The sequence below is a fragment of the Gilbertella persicaria genome, assembly GCF_025201335.1.
Source record: "Gilbertella persicaria strain CBS 190.32 chromosome Unknown B0P05scaffold_9, whole genome shotgun sequence".
Taxonomy (NCBI): domain Eukaryota; kingdom Fungi; phylum Mucoromycota; class Mucoromycetes; order Mucorales; family Choanephoraceae; genus Gilbertella; species Gilbertella persicaria.
Genome location: NW_026251970.1, coordinates 131713 through 147621, shown reverse-complemented (window position 1 = coordinate 147621; position 15909 = coordinate 131713). Strand labels below are relative to the sequence as shown.

At 37.0% G+C, this 15909-nt stretch overlaps 5 protein-coding genes across 5 annotated transcripts; 2 read left to right on the top strand and 3 right to left on the bottom strand.

The window, feature by feature from the left end:
• Window positions 1–26: 26 nt before the first annotated feature.
• On the bottom strand, window positions 27–2344 carry B0P05DRAFT_465333 (3-dehydroquinate synthase-domain-containing protein; the record flags this gene model as incomplete). Its single annotated transcript, XM_051574263.1, has 3 exons — window positions 27–1606; window positions 1669–1780; window positions 1832–2344. The coding sequence occupies 3 exons, from the start codon at window positions 2342–2344 to the stop codon at window positions 27–29; spliced, it is 2205 nt and encodes a 734-aa protein (XP_051437238.1).
• A 1438-nt stretch (window positions 2345–3782) lies between these two features.
• B0P05DRAFT_369061 (isochorismatase family protein) lies at window positions 3783–5242 on the top strand. The gene is made up of 2 exons (XM_051573654.1): window positions 3783–4130; window positions 4181–5242. The coding sequence occupies exon 2, from the start codon at window positions 4200–4202 to the stop codon at window positions 4890–4892; it is 693 nt and encodes a 230-aa protein (XP_051437237.1). The 5' UTR covers window positions 3783–4130; window positions 4181–4199; the 3' UTR covers window positions 4893–5242.
• A 724-nt stretch (window positions 5243–5966) lies between these two features.
• Window positions 5967–6297, bottom strand: B0P05DRAFT_531700 (uncharacterized protein). Its single transcript, XM_051577007.1, has one exon. The coding sequence runs from the start codon at window positions 6194–6196 to the stop codon at window positions 5987–5989; it is 210 nt and encodes a 69-aa protein (XP_051437236.1). The 5' UTR covers window positions 6197–6297; the 3' UTR covers window positions 5967–5986.
• B0P05DRAFT_531699 (uncharacterized protein) lies at window positions 6253–7588 on the top strand (the record flags this gene model as incomplete). The annotated part of the gene is made up of 1 exon (XM_051577006.1): window positions 6253–7588. A coding segment is annotated over exon 1 (782 nt), but the record flags the coding sequence as incomplete, so codon positions are not given.
• Window positions 7589–10316: 2728 nt separating this feature from the next.
• On the bottom strand, window positions 10317–13072 carry B0P05DRAFT_531697 (uncharacterized protein; the record flags this gene model as incomplete). Its single annotated transcript, XM_051577005.1, has 2 exons — window positions 12724–13072; window positions 10317–12455 (listed from the first exon to the last, which is right to left on the bottom strand). Coding segments are annotated over exons 1-2 (2309 nt in total), but the record flags the coding sequence as incomplete, so codon positions are not given.
• Window positions 13073–15909: the final 2837 nt, after the last annotated feature.

The following is a 15909-nucleotide window of genomic DNA, read 5'->3' as shown; positions in this document are numbered from 1 at the left end:
TATATTTTTTTTATTCCCTTTTCTTTTTAAAATAAATTCATAGCCAGTTGCTTTCGAACAAGAGATAATTCAGCCACTGATAATTGACCTGGTGCAGCAACCGTAGGTAAAGCAGGATGAGTAGCAGGACTAAGGAAATAGTTAGCTACTCTTGAAAATTTGCCATTAGGACCCATATTAATCAGGATGATTCTTTTATCTTGATCAGGATCAATATGATGGCGGAACACTTCAAGTTCTATGTTGTCATAAAATGTTTGGGCAAATCCAACAAGTTTAATGACGCCTTGATGCTTATAACGTTCAAAGAGACTCAAAGCCATACCGTACATGGACTTCATGTATGGGCCAGACCAAGGATACTGATGATCTGGATCGTGAAAGGAAGCGATGAGTCTTGTCCCTGGATAGTTTTGATTCATTTTCATCACAGCCTCTAGTTGGCTCAAAGAAGGTGTTGTCAATTCGACATCAACATATTCACAGCCCCAGCGATGACCCCATTGAATGAGCTCAAGATAGAGGTCTAACAAAGAAGGATCAAACTTGCCTGCTTGAGGTTGAGTGCGTACAGTATAGATAATAGGCAACTGTGTTGTTTGACGAAGCATCATGAGTTGCATACCTGTTGTCTTGATCCAATTGTTATCAAGAGGCACTAGATGGTCTACCCTGAATTCAATAGCATCAGTATGCTCTGTCCATTGATGTAAGATGCTAGGGAGAATGGAACTATAATCTGATATAGGTAGAGTAACAAATGTACTTTGAGTCTTGCTGGTCGCATAGATATGGTTTTGATATTGTCCAGCAATTTTTTGCAAGTAATTGATGGTATCCTCATAGAGCGTTTGCTGTGTGGAACGAACGACATATTCAAACCAGTAGGAGTCAGAATCACCTGAGGAAGTACCAGCTTTGTCGGTGAAATGGATACTGTATTGACTGGCTGTAGGCATTCTAGTGACACACATCGTATGGCCTGTTTCATTACTTGTGGTTATCTTCACATTAAATCTTTCGATTAACACTTTGGATAATTCAGCAATAAATGGCTTGAGATGCTCAAAAGTGGCAACAAACTGGAATGAGGCATGGAGCTTGTCTTCCCCGACTTGACAACCGTCAGCTGTGGTTTGCTTGAACGATACATACTTGGCCAAAATAGCTTCAATTGCAGTATCAGGAACATCTGAAGCCTTTTGTTCGACTGTCTTTCCAATGTCAGCAAGCAATACAATTCTCTTTTGAGAACCCTTGTTCTTTTTGTCTACTTTCATGGCATTCATAACGTCAGAAAAACAAAGTTTCTTTTTACATTCATTGTCAAACGAGGTAGGTAAGCCATACAAGCTCAAACAATTCTTGAGGCGTTCAACTACGGTATAAGAACAATGACCTAAACTAGTTGACAGCTCGGCTTCATGAATCAGACCTAAAGAAACGCATTCACCATGTAACCATATGGGAGCTAGAATAGCTTCATATGCATGACCAATGGAATGACCAAAGTTCAAAAGACCTCGTAAACCACCTTCTCTTTCATCTTGAGTTACTACATTGGCCTTAAAACGAGCTGAAGCGCAGACAACGCTCGCCAAAAATTCTCTATCAGACTCTAGATATATATAATAAATGACTGAAGGCTACATTTCATATTCAAAATACCTTTTTCTTGTGAAAAATCGTTCGGATTGTCTAAACTTGCAATGGCTTTTTCAATTTTGTTTTTTCCTGTTTCTAACTTAACGAATTCTGATTCACTTGAGATAGCTGCAGTCTATATATAATAATGAATACCTATCATGTCGTATAGTCCGTATATACTTACTTTGATCACTTCTGCCATGCCATTTGCCAATTCTCTTTTGGGAAGCGTTCCAAGCACAGCCAAATCCAAGTAAATACGTTTCGGCTGCCAAAAAGTACCGATCAAGTTCTTTCCATGAGGCGTATCAATGGCCGTTTTCCCACCCACGCTTGAATCAACCATAGCTAACAAAGTAGTAGGTATTTGTACAAAAGGAACACCTCGCATAAACGTAGAAGCAACATAACCCACAAGGTCACCTATGACCCCGCCACCTAAAGCAATAAAGCATGAGTCTCTCGTGCAAGAAGCATCAAGTAAAAAGTCTTCAATATCTGCTTTTGCTTGGCGAGACTTGGACTGTTCTCCAAAAGGCAAGACTCTCGATAAGAGCCTTTGATGAGGCGATAGGCGTGATTGGAGTGTATTAAGCAATTTCTGCAGATAAAGAGGAGCTAAATGATTGTCTGTGATTACAATATAGTTTGACACATTACTAATGACTTTAGTGATATCGTTCGCGATATGATCCATAAGGTTGTAACCGACATGAATCGTATCAGGCACGTTAAGGATTGGAATTGTTGTAATATTCGAAGTATTTACAACCATTTTAGTTATGAACAGCGAAAGAAGCAGAAAGGTGAAGGGTGAAAAGTGGATGACTTATGTTTATATATCATCATTTGAGAGTTTTTTTTTAGCGCGGCAAAATGATAAGTTATCGATCTTTAATACGTAGTTGCTGTAACTACCGAGAGAAATTCAGGATAATTTCTTGTATGTTGTTATAAGTTGATTTTTCTCTTATAGAGAAAAATGTTGTCGAAACAAGTTGTAGTTTTGTTGATGTTTGCATATATTAAATGCTTGCTTGAGATACGACATTTAAGCTGATGATTTACATTTAAAAATAAATTTATGTTATCAATTGTTTTAAACGAGGAATGTTTTAGGCTTATTAAAGTATGATGTAGTATTTATGGTTTGATCAATTGGATTAAATCCAATATTCAACATGGTAAAAGCTTTATGTAGCAGAGCTTCTTGGAAACAGATACGCTTTTTGTAAGTTTCAAAGCAGTTTGAAACTATTTAGGATCGTTTTATTCTATTCCTGTCATTTAAACTGTTTTAATGTGATTCGAGCGTTTTCTTTATCGTCCTTTATGGAAATAAACATTTATGCATTCACTTCAGGTATATAGCTACAATGCAGCTTTTTGTTAATATATTCCTATAAACCTAATACAGTTATCTTCCATTATATTAAAAGCTTCAATGTATTGATAGGAATGGAGGCTTTATTTGATAAAGGTCCCCTTAAAGACAAAGCGAATATAATCACAGCTGGATTGCTTTTCTTTATAAAAATTATTAATGATTTTTCAAATAGGATTTTGTAAAGTTAGCAAGGCCGCTGTTCTTAATACACCGATAAATACTTTGTGTGTCTGTTCTTTAGCGTTTTAAGTGTTCTCTTTTTTCACTGATCAATGGCTTGTTTTTCGTAATTCTTTGGTGCGTAAACCCTTGATCATCTATGCGCCTGTTGTACTTATGATTCATGTTGTATTTATAATTCATGTTGTATTTATAATATACAAACATAGACAAACAAAACCTGTAAAAGATTCTCCTTTTGATTGCATTGTCGTACAATAAACTTTGAAAAAGAAAGTCTAACCGGGAATTTCCCGTTGTTCCAAGTGACGCCATGTGTGACATATACATGCCTTTACTGCATATAAGCAAGTTAAATTAATAATGATCTGTAATGGTTTATGGAGCGTTTGTAGTTATCATTCTTATAAACGGTATATGTTCGTCTTGTATTCATTTTGCATTATCTTTCTTTTTCTCTCACTAATGGTTTACAAGGCTTGCCTGTACAACTAGTGAGTATTATGTCTTCTGAGTTTGCTATGCTTTGTAAGCTACTACATATCATTCTTGGTGATACCAAACATAAGTCAAAAAGATATGTAACCAAAAAAACAATGTGGACCTGATCTGGGAGGGAGAAGAAATGACTTTTCTCCACTCGCTATAGCTTTCTTTGGATTTGATCCCAATAATTCAAGCAATCCCTATTCTTTTGCATGATTTCAGAGCTGAAACGCAGACCATGCAACTTTGCTCTCTCTTCCTTTTTCTTTTTTTTTCTCTAATGTGTATTGCACCTTGATACAAACGAACAGAAAGAATCATTAGTCATCTATGCATAAACAACAAAAAGATAAGGTGTAACTGCAATCGATTATAAATCCTGACAAATGCTTAGGAGAGAATACAAACATTACCAAATCGAGTAATTTCAGTAAGCATATAAATACACTGTCATTTTGTCAATTCTTACCATCTTCATTGCCATCTGTATTAAATCAATATGCGTTTCTCTCTTACTGCTGCTTTCATTGGCGCTGCTGCCTTGATCTCTTCTGTCTCTGCTGATCTCTACAACCGTCTTGATTTGAGTGATAGTGTCTTCTTGTTTGTTGATCACCAAACTGGTCTTTTCAACTTGGTTCAAGACTACAATCCTGACACTTACCTCAACAATGTTATGGGTCTTGCTGAAACTGCTAAATACTTTAATGCTACCACTATTCTCACTACTTCTCGTGAAGATGGCCCTAATGGCCCTATGCTTCCTGCAATTAAGGCTTTGTTCCCCAACGCTCCTTACATTGCTCGTCCTGGTCAAATCAATGCTTGGGATGATGAAGATTTTGTCAAGGCCATCAAGAAGACTGGCAAGAAGCAATTGATCGTCTCTGGTATTGTTACTGATGTTTGTGTGACCTTTGTTGCTCTTTCTGCTAGAAAAGCTGGTTATGAAGTCTTTGTTGTTACTGATGCCTCTGGTACCTTCTCTGAAGCTGTGCGCGATGCTTCTTGGTTGAGAATGCAACAAGCTGGCGTTCAACTCATGAACTGGTTCGGTGTTGCTTGTGAATTGGGTCGTGACTGGCGCAGAGACATTGAAGGTATGGCAGCCTTGTTTGCTAAGCGTTTGCCTAGTTATGCTCATGTCATGGACTCCTACAATGGTGCCCAAGCTGCTCTTAAGGCTCAATAGATACATTTAATTTAGACCTATTTACATTCTATTTATTTAGACTAAACAAATAATAAATACTTTCTTTATCATATACATGTTTGTTAGCTAATAGTAAGGCGTATGTGTACGCCTATGAAAATACATGGTGCATGGCGCAACATTCTGATCCGATCCGGACAATTACTATTACTATTGTACTCATACATGGTCATGTGTCGGACAGTACTCTTTATGACTCGTTCACCTCCCAATGAATTCATCCCAAGCTATTACGCATTGATCATTGTGAATGAGTTAGCATGGACCATAAGCGGGGATTCTATACATGAGATATGCTTGTCATCAGTTGACGAAAAAAAACAGACCATTTAACAAAAAAATAGGCTATTTAACACAAAAAAAAATTAAATGCCATCATTAGTAACCTATATATTTATTATTTATTCTGTTTACTTTGTATTCTATAAAATAAGGTTAAAAGACCGCTGCCGCGATATTCCTTCTTGTTTTGTGGTTCTTCTTTGTTATTTTGCTATACCTCTCTACTGACAGACAAAACACTTTTGATATAGAAGGCTATGTCAGCAATAAAGCCATAATTGATGTATTTATAAACACAATAGCCTCTTCTTTCTTTTTATTTTTTTTAGGTTCTAGATATATTCGCTATATAAAGAAAAGTTAATCAGTTACCAATCACGTTAAAGAGCTGTTCGGATATAAGAGAGATAAAATTCACTGATTACAATAAGCAAGATGATTGGGTTGTGTACAATCCCTTTATGCTTCCAGTGTAAAAAAATTTATTGTTTTTTCTCGTCCCTGCCTCTTTTAATTAGCGATTCTTTGTTACCCAAAATTGAGTCATCCCTCGGTGACTACCTTCTTTCGATATATACATGATACATATGGATCAAGAAAGATATAAAAAAGAGCACAAACTACTTTATGCATACATAAGAACACCTATTAGCATCTGCTTACTGGAGAAAGGACAAGGTTATGATTATGAGTATCTGTCAATTGATATTCCAAAGTATAAATATGGATGTCAGGGGAATTTTTAGTATTTGAGAAACATAGGTAGTACAAGACGAAAACTGGTATGAATATCATGAGAGACTAGACTGTACATTGAATACAATGACTATCAATTCAAATAGTAACAATTCCACACTTAGAGTGCATGACAATAGCGACAAAATGAGTATAAACAACCCATACCTTGAGTAGCTTGTGTTTGCTACAGATCTGTCTAAAAATGAGAAGAGATTTAGGAGTTTGAATATATATACTATCCTATACAAAGAGGCATGTGTCATGTATGTGAGGTCACCTTGGCATTTTTTGGAAAAGTATATAAATCAAACAAGGACTGTTTTTTCTTTTTTTTTTACTTTTTACTTTTTAATCTTACTGTTTTGATTAGACACTCGCTATTTAAGTATTCTTTTTCTTAGGAAAAAGACGAGATCTTTTTTGTTGGCTCTCATTTCTTGTAAACACCCTTCTTATTCTCTCTTCCAATGAAGGACACTGATTTCATGCTACAATACTTGGGTGACAATAATGACGGCCAGGCTGATTTGTTTGACAAGAATGCATTCTCTGATCTTTTACAGCAACTTCAACCATCTCCTGCTTCTGCTGGTCCAGGTTTTAGTAATTTCCCTTCGCCTACATTGTCCGCTGATTCCAACCAAGACGATATGGCCCATCTATTGGATCCCCAATTCTTGCAGCATTTGTCCTCTTCTGAACATTTTCAGTCCTCAAGTGGTTTAGACCAATTTGTTCAATTTGAAGAAGAAAACATATCTCAAAAAGAAGAAGAAAAGGAACAAGAAGACAAGTCTGAGTTATCAAAAAAGAACAAGACTTACAAACCAAACCGTCCCCCACGTCAGTTGGAGTGCTATAACTGTCATGTTACCAAAACTCCCTTATGGCGTCGTACTCCAGACCGTGCTCATTCTCTTTGCAATGCCTGTGGACTGTATTACAAACAATACAATACACATCGACCTCTTCATATTCGTCAGAAACATCAGTCCAATCAAACCAAACAGGCTATCAACATCACTGCTGCTTGTGTCGCTGCTGCAGCTACACTTAACACAGCTCCTTCTTCTCCTCAACAAAATGAAATTGCATCAAGTCAATATCAAGAACAAAATGAAGAACAAAGTGCTCGTTGTCAACGCTGCTATCAAGTAGCTGCTACAAACGATGCTGGTGAAATCGTTTGTAACACTTGTCGGTTGTTTACTAATCTGTCTATGGTTGGTCAAAAAAGAAACTCTACTGATGCTATTCTAATTGAAGAAGACGAGCAAGAAGATGAGTCGCGCAAAATGCGATGTTTATTTCAACAACAGCAACAACAAGTGTTTCCTTCCATTGTGATGCCCAATTCTGAAACAGTGCCTCCTACTGCTCACCCACAAAGGGAAGAAAATGCTGGCCAACAAGACGATACAAGATTCAAGTCTCTCATTGCTCGTATGTCAATTCAGCAAATGGAAGGCTTCTTGACTATGTTGGAGAGACGATGTGATATTCTTCGTTCTATTATTCATAACGAAGGTAGCAGTGAAAACAGTATAATTATTTCTTGATATGTTTATTCTTTTCTTATATGTACAATAATACCCCTTTAAACTTGCTCATGTTGACATGAAAAAATAAAAAAGACCTGTGATACAGCACATAAATTGGTTTCTCTCACGGTTGTTTGTATTGCGCAACATTGAATAACAAATCAGGGTTTGTATTCTGTTCATTATTGCACTGCCGAGTGTATGTGTTACATTCTTTAAAAGATCACTAGTCCTAAAGAAAAGACATTGTCTTTTCCTCATTTCCTTGTGTAAACGTCGAGACATTACACTATTCAGTCAATATAGTACATAGTTATATCGTACATAGGCATTTCTGCCAACTAAAACGACTTTTTGCTTTTCAATAACTAGAGGTCGACACCTTCACTGACATTCGTAAACACTTATAGAGAAAGGAGAGAACATTCAAAATAAATCGATGATAGCATTTGGACAAAGTAGAAAAGATATGTAGATGACTGTTTAATTTATTCATAATATTGCTTGTTCTACAAGAAGATACACTGAAAGAAAAAAAGCCAGCAAAGTACAGTCACCGCCTAGAGAAATCAAAACGCAATGAATTTACTTCAATGAATAACTTATGCGATCGATATATGAACGAACACTAATTTTCTAGACTACTTTCGATGCAGCAACTTATGATTGCCTTTTTAGCAAAAGCTATACCTTGACATTGAGCACATTGTGCTCGATTTAGGTATAGGGATTCTTCTTTTCCTAGGACATACAATGATGGTTTAAAGTATAACCTAGAGCATTTGTGTGCTCCAAATACTTACAGCATTGGTCACTAACATCTATTGTGCATTTAGAGTTGATTTGGACCAAAAAAAGCGACTTGTGAAAAATGGTCAAAAACGCCGTTTGACCAAAGGGTACTTATGAAAAAAACTCATTTTGACAAATACTGAACTTTATTTAACGTTACAAGACAAAAAATAGAGATATTGACAATCATAAATACTCAAAATGGCCGCCAAATGCTCTAGTTTTTGATAAAAGTGTTTGATTGCTAAGTGTGGTATGCAAATGATGAGACATAGGCGAAAAAACCTCGTGAACATATTTGCTTCTTTGTTCAATAATTTATCAGCAAAATTGGTACTTTGTTTATATCAATAGACTCATAAAGTAGAGGTCTACACCTTTTATTACTACGCCAAAGCCCAATAACTGGGTCTTCAAGCAGTTCTCCGCAAAAGCTTGATTTTTTTTAAAAAAAAAATGATTTTATTTGCCGCGCGTATTTAAAGCTTGATTTTTGATGTAGCGGAAAGAAGAATTGAGGTTGCCTTCTTTTAAAACCCCGTCAAGCAGCCATTGTGCATGTCCTATCATTTACCCCACATTTACATTATAAATTGGCCCAACTTTTACTTTTATATGTTTTCCAACACTCTAGGTAGCATATAGTATATTTTAAAACACCATTGTTAACAGGTGTTATATGAAATATAGAACAAAAATGGTCTAAACAGGGTTTAAATGCACCATTCTTTGATGTCTCATTACTCGACAACCAGACTACTAAAGTAATCTCTTTTTTATTTGAAACATGTTCTTTCAAGTCTAGGAATCAAATAGTACCATTGGTTTGGCTTCTAGGTGAAATTCATTTATTCACCCATGGAGGATCTCGAGAGGTCCGTAAAGATAAAAAAAATCGATCAAGAATTTTTAGAATGACTATGTAGGTCTGATCCAATCGGAATGAGATGAGACCACGTCTAAATACTTCCAAAGAAAAGAAAGCGAGTCTACTAAGATGAGAAAGTCGACTTTATTTAAGCATCACCTTCAAATCTGCATTCAAACTTCATTGCGCATTGTGAATTATAGAAAAGAGGCCTTTTATAGTAGATATCAAATACTAAATGACTTGTGCCGCTCGATGTACAGAGCATGAATGCGTGGAATATATCCAGATGATTTCGGGTGTGTTTAATAACGAGTAATTATGTAGAATGAGAGAATATATGTTAGCGTAACATGCTTTAGTAAATATTTTTAGGGGGTTTATCTTACAAGTGAACTATAACATACGTAGAGTTCCTAACACTTTCTTATGGTATTAAAGGAGCCATGTTGATGTCAAAGAAAAGATTTTTCATTTAATATTTTTTCAAAGAATTCAATTATTAAAAAAAAAGCACTGATTAGATTTACAAACTTGTATGTATATTTATGTAAAGAAAAGGAATCAAACTATCTATATTAAAATTATTGCTTGTTCAAAACTTGAGCAGCTTGAGAGGTTTGGACAGAGGAGAAGCGACGCATTTCTTTGGCATCCATGGTCTTTCCACTCTTACCTATGAGTTTTTGGGCAAAGTTTTGAGGACGTTCCATAGATCTGAGGGACTTAGTGCGGTTAGCGTAGTAACGAGCAGAAGAAGTGGCGGAGATAGCAGAAGCACGACGAGAAGCGTTGGCCTTGACATCCTTGGGGTTGTTGGACTTGGGTTCGAAAGCGTAACGCATGGCGAACTTGATGAAATCCATAGGCAAGAACCAAATGATGTTCCAAATCCAGACAATACCGGCCCAGTTCCAACCACAAGGTTGAATGTGAGTGAAGCCCCAGTTAGCGTAGACAGCAATGAAAGTAGCAACCAATTGAGCAACGATGAATGCACACATCAACATGATGGAAGGACGTTCAGAGAAGAAGAAACCACGAGAACGAGTAATGAAAATCAAAGCTTGAGAGATAGTAGAAACTTGGAGATAGATAACAGAGTGGTAAATACCAGAGTTGGCATACTTTCCTTCAACACCATCTTCGTTGAAGATGTGAGGAAGACTGAAGTGGGATTCAAAGAAGTCAGTCTTGATGATGACAGCAAAGAAGACAACAGTGGAAAGAGTAAGGTAAAGACCATAAACGATAGCATAAGAGAAAATTTCTTTCAAGTTCCAGGCATCAGGGTAAGGAGAGGGCTTGACACGATCAGTAGAGATAGTCATGATAGTACCATCGTTAAGAATAGCAAGAATCAAGACCATGAAAGGAGGGAAGTTGTATTGGAAAGCGAAACAGAGGATAGCGAAGCCGACAACAACACGAATGGTAACTGAACAGGTATAGATGGAGTAATTACGCATACGTTGGAAAATTTGACGAGAACCAATGATGGCTTCAATAATGACAGAGAGACCGGGTTCAGTCAAGACGATATCGGCAGCAGAACGAGCAGCATCAGTGGCATCAGCGACGGCAATACCGACGTTAGCCTTGGAAAGAGCAGGAGCATCGTTAACACCATCACCAGTCATGGCAGTCATATGACCCATTGCTTGAAGACGCTCAACAATTTCATACTTGTGTTCAGGGTAGACACCGGCGAAACCATCACAGTGCAAGACCATTTCATCAACATCAGAGTAACCAGAACCAGCGGGAGGACCATCTTTCAAAGTCTTGGACAAGAACATGTTATCACCCATACCGAGACGACGACCAGTTTCCTTACCAATAGCAAGTTGATCACCAGTAATCATCTTAACAGAGACACCAAGAGCAATAGCACGGTCAATAGTTTCCTTAGTATCAGATCTAGGAGGATCGTAGATAGGCAAGAGACCAATAAGACGGAAGCCTAAACCTTCATCTTCGATACCACCAGAGGGAACTTCATCAATAGCAACAGCAAGAGCACGAAGACCACGACGAGCGAATTCATCGACATCATCATTAAGAGCCTTGATTTGTTCTTCAGTTTTGTCACGAGTACAGAGATCCAAAATGGTGTGGGACATACCCTTAGTAACACGGAGAACAGCACCATCAGACTTACGCTTGTAAGTGATTTCAGTACGCTTGACAACAGGGTTGAAAGGCTTGAATTCTAATTCGTCAATACCGTCACGAGCAAGCTTGGGATCAGGCAAAGAGTTGACAATACAGAAATCGATAGCATCTTGGTTTTCAGTACGAGAAGCATATGCAGACAATTGGATAATTTCATCACCGTTTTGTTCGGCATAAGTTTTGATGGTAGGCTTATCAACGATAAGCTTGTTCAGGGTCAAGGTACCGGTCTTATCAGAACACAAGATAGTAACAGCGGCCATTTCTTCAATAGCAGTGATACGGGTAACAATAGCCTTGTGTTCAGCAAGTTGCTTAGCACCAATAGCAAGAGTGACAGAAAGGACAGTAGGCATGGCAATGGGAATACCACCAATGAGCAAGACAAGGATGTTATCAATACCGGTTCTGTAGGCATAGTGGAACTTGGGATACATGACGAGAATTTCAATAACAACAAAGAGGGTAATGGTACAGAGACAGAAGTTACCGATCTTGGCCAAAATGGTTTGCAAGTGACCAACATCGTCAGAAGCATCACCGACGAGCTTAGCGGCACGGCCGAAGAAGGTGTTGGTACCAGTACCGATAACGATAGCTTCGGCTTCACCTTGCTTGACAGTAGAACCAGAGAAGACTTCATCACCAGCTTCCTTACCAACAGGCAAAGATTCACCAGTAAGAGCAGCTTGATCGATAGAGACTTGACCGTGAGCAGCAATAAGACGACCATCAGCAGGAACAACATCACCGAGCTTGATACTGATAACATCACCAGGAACAAGTTCAGCAGCTTCCAAAGTCTTCCATTCACCACTACGCTTAACCTTACATTCAGGGGCAAGAGAGGCCATCAAAGCCTTGACAGCATTACCAGCTTGACGTTCTTCCAAGAAACCAATAGTAGCATTGGCAAGCAACAAGAGGACGATACCAATGAAATCGGGGTAGTCTGGGGGTTGACCACCACCGTTAGAAAGAGCAATAGAAACAATAGCAGCAGCTTCCATAACCCAAGAAAGAGGGTTCCACATAAAACCCAAGAATTGAAGGATAGGGTTAACTTCCTTGCTTTCGAGCTTGTTATGACCAAACTTTTCAATACGGCGGGCAGCTTCTTCGGTAGTCAAACCTTCAGTTGAAGTTCTACAGGGTTCAAATGTGAGGTTAGCAAATTATATAATACAATCATTTCTAAAAATAACAAGAAATAAACTACTACGGCTACTACATCTGCTTGATCCCCGAAAAAAAATTTTCGAAATTCTCGCAGATCAAATCAAAAGAAAAATTTTTTTCTTCGCGAATTTGAGAAAGGAGAAAGAGGGGGAGAAAAGAGAGGGGAGAGGAGGGGAAGGAAAATTAAGAATTATTTGATTATGAAATAAGGAGAACAGAGAAAGGAGATACGTACTGCAAGAGTTCAAAGATGTCTCCAGGCTCCATAGTGGATAAATCAAACTTTTCTTTGTCGTAGAGTTCTTCGACGGTCAAAGAGGTAACGTTGCCGGAAATGTTGGCTTTGTGAGCAACAGGTTGATCAGAAATGACCTCTTCGACGACTGTTTCGGTTTTCTCAGTCATGGTTTATATAAGAGAGTGTGTGATGTATAATAAATCTTTTTTCTAAAAAAGAGAGAATTGACTCTTTTTTGTTATATATCTATTTCAAAGGTGAAAAAAAAAGATAAAAAATAAAAGATAAAAAGAGAGAATGAATGTATTGGTGTGTTGGTCAAACAGAAACGAAAAAGAAAAAAAAAAGAAAAAGAAAAATCAAATCAAACCATCAAGTATTTATAAAAAAGATCAGATCCATTGCACAAAATATAAAACAACAACTCAGCACGGGCAGGGGCTACCAAAAGAAAAAAGTAATGTAACTTTCCCAAATTGTATAGACTCCCTCAAAAAAAAAACTTTGGACCTGAATGGTACTTTACAATAACATTGCTACATGGTGTATTTAGTATTAAGGTCGGCGATACAAATGTACCAATGATAAACCATTTATATACTTTTTGTCTCATCACACACTCACACAAAGGGTTTGCTTCTTGTCACTCTCTCTCTCTCTCTTGTCGCTCTCTGCTTCTCTTAATTATTTTCTGCTCTCCCCGCTTTTGCCCGCTCTGTAAGTCGTCCTTCCCGCTTCCTTTAAGATGTACATCTACATCTATATTAGACTACGTCATGTAGTAGTATACCGAGACAAAATTGAAATGAAACTGTGATTTGATTTGACGTCGATCCGGTACCTTTCTTTTTTTTTTAACTTTCTCACCTCTTTTATCTGAATTTGATTTAAACATGTGCCACGTCTACTAAAAAAGTGACTCGTGAAGCATTTACCATTTAGTAAAAGGTTGATTTGATTTGATGATGATTTTATTTTGGTAGTGTATCAACAATGAAAGAATAGATCCCTTGATTGACTATAGACATTCTTTACACTGCCCCCTTATTGCCTAATCCGCACAACTCCTATTAAGCTTGCCACCATATCTTGTCCCCTCCCCTTCTGCTCCCTTACCCTCGACTCCCCGTAAATGGTCTGTTTTCTAAACCACTTTTTTGACGTAGAAAGACATGTCTATTCGGTAGAAGACTCGGGTCGGTCGATCGGACGGTCCTCTCGGCTCTGATAGTATTTTTACGTAAAGAAGCGAAATAGTCAGAAGTTTATAATTTATTTAACTTCATAATTACATTATCATGAATTGTAATTGACTAAATTCAAGGAGACCTCAACTTTTACGGTCAAAGAGAAAAAAAAGAAGTTTTGGAAATATGTATCGTCTGCACATAGATAGCATCTTTATAAACAGTATATGATTGATTTCGCACGCGACTCTGAGAATGATAAGCTCTTTAGGCTATACAGGCCACTTTTTGCTCGAGAAAAAAAAGACAGGCAGTAGTGGGAATCCTATTTCCAGGTTTTCTATTTATTATTTACGAAATAAATAGTTATAAGTAAAAGATAAACAATAGAAAAAGATCATCCTTACTCCATAATGTATGTCAATGTATATGCGGATGTACGTGTAAATAAAGATTGACCCTCCACATCGTATTTTCGTTTAGGACTCTTTCTCTCTATTTTTTATCTTATTTTTCCCTGAGCAAAGTCCGCGACCACGTTTTTCTATTCATTAATGTCGCCGCTATAAACAAAGAACAAGAAGAAGAAAAAAAAGAGAGTCCTTTTGAGGGATTATTACTATTCGCTTGAAACATATGATGGAATTAACAATTTAGTCACTAGGTAAACAATAATGGATCAAGTAACCATATGTTTGCGTTGTATAAAAAATAAACTTTTAAAAGAGCGTGTAAGTGACTAGTTTAGTTACAGTTATTTTTTCCCATCATTACACCACATACATGGTGATTCACGAAAAAAAAAAAAAGCCTTCTTGCACATTCAAATAGAATTATATCCATGGCTCGACATGGTTCAAAGTCCGTTACTCACACTTTTCATTATGGAACGAAAGTTGAACGAAAGGAAAGATGTGTATTGGTTTGATTAGAAAAAGAATGTCAAGAAGAGAACAAGGAATAGGTCAGTAAGCAAGAAGCTTTTTTTTCGTAACTGGTTGTAAAATAAAATAAGAAAATTGCATAATAGTTGTGGGGTGAACTATTTTATACATGTACTACCTCCGATAAACCTCAAGGCCTAATCAAGGTACATCATGACAAAAAAAGTCTGTCAAGCTAATGAATTAAAATGAAATTTCTGTTTATATCTCTCTCTTCCAATTCAATGTCCAAACAAATCGCCATATATAGCAAAAGTTCATTATAAGTCTGCTGCACATTGATTTGTTTATTTTCTTATAGTGGAGTTGGATTTTTCTGGATTTGTAATGTTCGGAGATACCTGAATCGGTTTATTTAGAGTTTAAATTGAAATTGGGAAATTTGCTGCTTGTAGCCATGACACATACAACTCTCTTTCCTACTCTCTCTTTTGATGATATTTATAAGCGCTCAGTCAAAGAGAGATCAAATGTCTTACAGCAAAATAGCTGCTGTATGAAAGTATTTGATTTAACTCTACGGTTACAAAAAAGAATCGCGCTTTGATTTTGCCTGTATGACAGGCGGTGAATTCATTGAGCTGCTTCGGTTAATCAACAAAGGCTTTACCAATGATATTGATTTTGAATCACATACGCGACCGAATCAGATAATGGGAATATGAACACATGGTACGCTTTTACTTGTTGTAGACACAGAGAAGAGATCACTCTACCTTCCTACTTTGTGTGTGTATTCAGATTAGATAAGAGAGCTATCAGTAAGAGCAACTGAATAATCTTGGAATAAAGCAGTCTTTCATGTGCTCACTATGTCATCAACCACTTTCTCTTTGCTCATTTTTGGTAAATTCTTCCTTTTAGTAAAGCTTCTTATTGTTGTTGTTGCGTGTGCTAATAAATGATCTACGGACACCAATAAATTACATTTCATAATTGTGCTCATTACTACATAATTAAGTTTATAAAGAGCTATTTTTAAAAGCTGCATAGTTGAGTAACTAGTTTGATGCTAGACTTTTCCTTTCCTTCTCCTGCATAATCAGTGATTA